The 4446-nt window shown below is 45.0% G+C and overlaps 1 protein-coding gene across 1 annotated transcript; it reads left to right on the plus strand.

The window, feature by feature from the left end:
* The first annotated feature begins 496 nt into the window (after positions 1-496).
* On the plus strand, positions 497-1435 carry LOC142836818 (olfactory receptor 6B2-like). The gene has a single exon (XM_075951430.1). The coding sequence runs from the start codon at positions 497-499 to the stop codon at positions 1433-1435; it is 939 nt and encodes a 312-aa protein (XP_075807545.1).
* The last annotated feature ends 3011 nt before the right edge of the window (positions 1436-4446 follow it).

Here is a 4446-nt window from a genome sequence, read left to right on the forward strand (position 1 = left end):
AGTCACAAGGGAGGGCCGGATGATAGGGTCTCCATAACCTAACCCACTGTCCCAGGAGTCCTGCTGATGTTGGGCCTATTTTAAAAATCTTTTCTGAGGCCAAGCAAAGATCCAACACCTGCTAATGAGGACAGAATGCTTAAACACAAAGCAAGAACCCCAAATGGCCCTAGCAATTATGACTTACTTACCTAGAGAACAGGTACAAGAAACCCATCATTCCTGTGTTCAGAGATTTACAGGAGGTTTCCACACTGCAAACTACAATCCTGAAAGCACTATGGAGAGAGGGGAGTATGAAAAATATATTTCTGAGCCCAGTATCAAAGTAGACCATCTGAAATTAAATACTAACTACACCTGTAGTATTTTTCTCCTTCCTTGGTATTTGTAGCAGCCAGGTGTGCCATTGTCTACAGATTTGGCTGCCTGGTCTCCCTGCCAGTTGCCCTTCTGCCTCTGCCAATTCACTCTCGATTCTTTCAGGTGAAGAAGGATGAGGGGGGAGAACATCACCAAGGTCAGCACGTTCATCCTGCTGGGCTTCCCCACTGCCCCCAGGCTGCAGTACCTGCTCTTCCTCCTCTTCCTGCTCATCTACCTCTTCGTGCTGGTGGAGAACCTGGCCATCATCCTCACTGTCTGGAGCAGCGCCTCTCTCCACAGGCCCATGTACTACTTCCTGGGTGTCATGTCCACCTTGGAGATCTGGTATGTTTGTGATATCATGCCCAAGATGATGGACGGCTTCCTCCTGCAGAGGAAACGCATCTCTTTCATTGGATGCATGACTCAGCTCTACTTCTTTAGCTCCCTAGTGTGCACGGAATGTGTACTCCTGGCTTCCATGGCCTACGACCGCTATGTGGCCATCTGCCATCCCCTGCGCTACCAAGTCATCATGACCACGGGGCTCTGTGTCCAGCTTGTGGCCTTCTCTTTTGCTAGTGGCTTCACCATCTCTGTGATCAAGGTCTATTTTATCTCTAATGCCACCTTCTGTGGCTCCAACGTCTTAAACCACTTCTTCTGTGACATCTCTCCCATCCTCAAGCTGGCCTGCACCGACTTCTCTACAGCAGAGCTGGTGGACTTCATTCTGGCCTTCATCATTCTGGTGTTCCCTCTCATAGCCACCATCCTCTCCTATGGACACATCACCCTGGCTGTGCTGCGTATCCCTTCGGCCACAGGACGGTGGAGGGCCTTCTCCACCTGTGCCTCCCACCTCACCGTGGTCACCATCTTCTATACAGCCTTACTTTTCATGTATGTTCGACCCCAGGCCATCGACACCCGTAGCTCAAACAAGCTCATCTCTGTTTTGTATACGGTCATCACACCCATCTTGAACCCCTTGATCTACTGTCTGAGGAACAAAGAGTTTAAAGAGGCCTTAAGAAAGGCCTTGAGCTTGAGTCAAGTACCATCATAGGAGGGAGGGCACCTTCTGATGCCAGAGTATCTCATGATCATGTACCCTTGGTGATGAGGATGTGGGAACACTTGGCATTGCTAGTGTTGAAGGTATTTGAGCACCACTTTTTCCTTCGCATTTAGACGTAATTGGCGCTGTTTGATTAGTGATGACATTCTATCGCCTTTTACATGTGAGGAGATCAGGACTTGGTAATTGTATGCACTTTTCAAATGACCTTAAAATTATCATTCACATTTCCAAAGACTGTACACCCTTCTGGGCCAGGAAGGTGAGGTCTGCAGTCTCAGTAGGTTTCAGTTTGTGGAAGTATAAAAATACTGAAAATGGCAAAATGAGCCCCAAGAGTCCCCAAAGCACAGTGTATCTGGGAACTGTGAAAGTCCCCCAGACTTATTGTAACTCACAGGGCACGCTCTGTGACTGTTCTGGGGAATGAGCTTTAGCCTTTTCCCTTCAGACAGCTCACCTTACAGCTCTTCAGCTGCTGAAAAAGTGTGAAGTCTTCCTACTGCTTGATTTGATCGGAGTCAAATGAGGACTGTGTCTTCCAGTTGTTATTGGTTCCTTAAAGCCCACCACAGTGCCTGCTGTCTCTGAACCAATCAGGAGAAAGGCTGAGTGTGATGGTTGTGGCATGGGAAGCAAAGCCTGTGGAGGACAAGAAGATAGAAAACCCACAGGAGCCAGTTGAGGAGAACCTAGGTGCTGTGGCTCCCACAGTTTAAAGCAGGAGTCATTGTGATTTGTGTTGAAAGATGGAGGAGAGGAAAGGAAGTCCAGATAAGCCCCGCCGCAGCAAAGCTTAGAGGCAGGAAGCAGCTAGAAAGTGCAGCACACAGAGATGCTAATGGGTTTAGAGTTCGGTGTTTGCTGATGAGGGAGATGATGGGAGCAGAGTTCCCAGCATCCACAAATTCTGACCTGGGTCTACTTGCAGCCATGTAATAGACAAAAGGGGGTCCTCCCAGTGCTGGAGAGACTGTGCAGGACGTGTTGGCCTTTTGTAGAAGTGATGAGCAGTCCTGAGACTGAGCAGTGAACACATGGGTGGGAAGGGATTGCTGTTGGTAATTTTACACTCTTTACTCTTTTGGCTCTTTTGGGGGGGGGCTGCTATCCAGATCCCAAATAAATCATTCATGGAGGCTTATTCTTGGTTATGAATGCCTGGCCTTAGCTTCTCTTATTTCCTGCCAGCTTTTCTAAACTTAAATTAATCTGAGTACATTTGGCCTCTGGACTTTCTCCTCTCCTTACTTCTCTATATCTTACTTTCACTCTTACTCCATGGCAGGCTGTGTGGTTAGGTGGCTAGCCCCTAGTGTCCTCTTCTCATTGTCCTCTTCCTGTGCCTCCCTCTTCTTCGCAGAGTTCTCCTTATACTTATACTCTCTGCCTGCCAGCCGCACCTGTTCTTTCTCCTGCCTCACTATTGGTTATTCAGCTCACTATTCTCCTGCCTCACTATTGGCCAGTTATTAGACCATCTGATGTTTTAGACAAGTAAAGAATCACAGATTCACAAAGTTAAACAAGTGCAGCATAAACAAAAGCAACACATCTTTACATCGTTAAACACATGGTCCAGAGTGTATACAAATGTAACACACCTAAAATAATATTCTACAACATGGCATGGCCAATGTTCAAGGGAGCATTGGGAGTATGGTGGTGAAAGCACAGGCTATGCTTCCTATAAAAGGGTGTCTGTTGAGTATTTACCATTTATTGTTACTATGGTAACAAAAATCATGCTAAGAACTTCATCTCTGCTCTGTACACTGTCCTCACACCCCTTCCAATAAATGAAAGTCTGTACACCCTCCACACTTTTCATAAAATATATAGAATGAAAATATCCCTTCTGCCTGTTCTAGTTGCTTTTCCTATTTCTTTGATAAAATATCCAGACAAAAGTAACTTATCAGGGAAGGTTTATGTGGCTCCCAGTTGCAGTTATAATCCAGTTTGGTACAGGAGTCGCAATGACAGGAACCTGAGGTAGCTAGTCACATTGCATGAGCACTCAAGATAGAAAAAAGCAAAACACCTGTACTCAGCTAGCTTTCTCCTCTTCACATGGTCCAGGACCCAAGCCTAGGGAATGGTGCTGCCCATTTTTCTTGTGGTTCACTTCAATGAACTAATCAACATAGTCCCTCAAGTGTATGTACAGAGATTAAATATTTCCTGACAGGTGTGCCTGGAGACCTGTCCCCAGATATTCCAGGTCATTGATGATTGACACTAAACATCACACTATCAAAATCATTGTACAGATTTAATACAATTCCATTCCAAATTTCAATAACATTTCTTACAAAGGTAGAAAGAAACCTTAAAATTCATGTGGAAAAACAAAAGGCTTTGGATGGCCAAAGCAATCCTGAGCTAAGAGAATATTGCAGGATGGTTGCCACCATCAGATTCAAGTTATATATTAGAGCCATGGCAACAAAATAAGCATGACACTGGCATGAAAATGTACATGAAAATTCATGGAGCAGAACAGAAGACCCACCGGAGAAAAGACATCTTAAACAAATGGTTCTGGGTTTAATCCCAGCACTTGGAAGGCAGAGGCAGGCGGATCTCTGTGAGTTCAAGGCCTGTCTGGTCTAGAAGAGCTAGTTCCATGACAGGAACCAAAAAGCTACAGAGAAACCCTGTCTCGAAAATCCAAAAAAAAAAATGGTTCTGGGGAAACTGGATATTCACATGTAGAAGGATGAGGTTAGATCTCTATATCTCACCCTACACAAAAATTAACTGCAAATGGATCAAAGGCCTTAATCTAAGATGAAAAACTCTGAAACTATTAGAGAAAATTTGGGAAAAAACCTGAAGATATAGGTCTACACCAGGATTTCTCAACAGGGCTCCAGTTAATCAAGAAACAAAAGACAGTTGACCAATGGATCATCATGAAATTTTCTATACAGTAACTGAGATAACTGACAGCCTGCAGGATACAAGGAAATTTGCAAGCTGCATATCTGACAAAG

Source organism: Microtus pennsylvanicus, chromosome 17, assembly GCF_037038515.1.
Source record: "Microtus pennsylvanicus isolate mMicPen1 chromosome 17, mMicPen1.hap1, whole genome shotgun sequence".
Taxonomy (NCBI): domain Eukaryota; kingdom Metazoa; phylum Chordata; class Mammalia; order Rodentia; family Cricetidae; genus Microtus; species Microtus pennsylvanicus.

What these genes read in the sequence shown, in the direction of transcription:
- LOC142836818 (XM_075951430.1), top strand. Translation starts at nt 497, where the DNA reads ATGAGGGGGGAGAACATCACCAAGGTCAGCACGTTCATCCTGCTGGGC.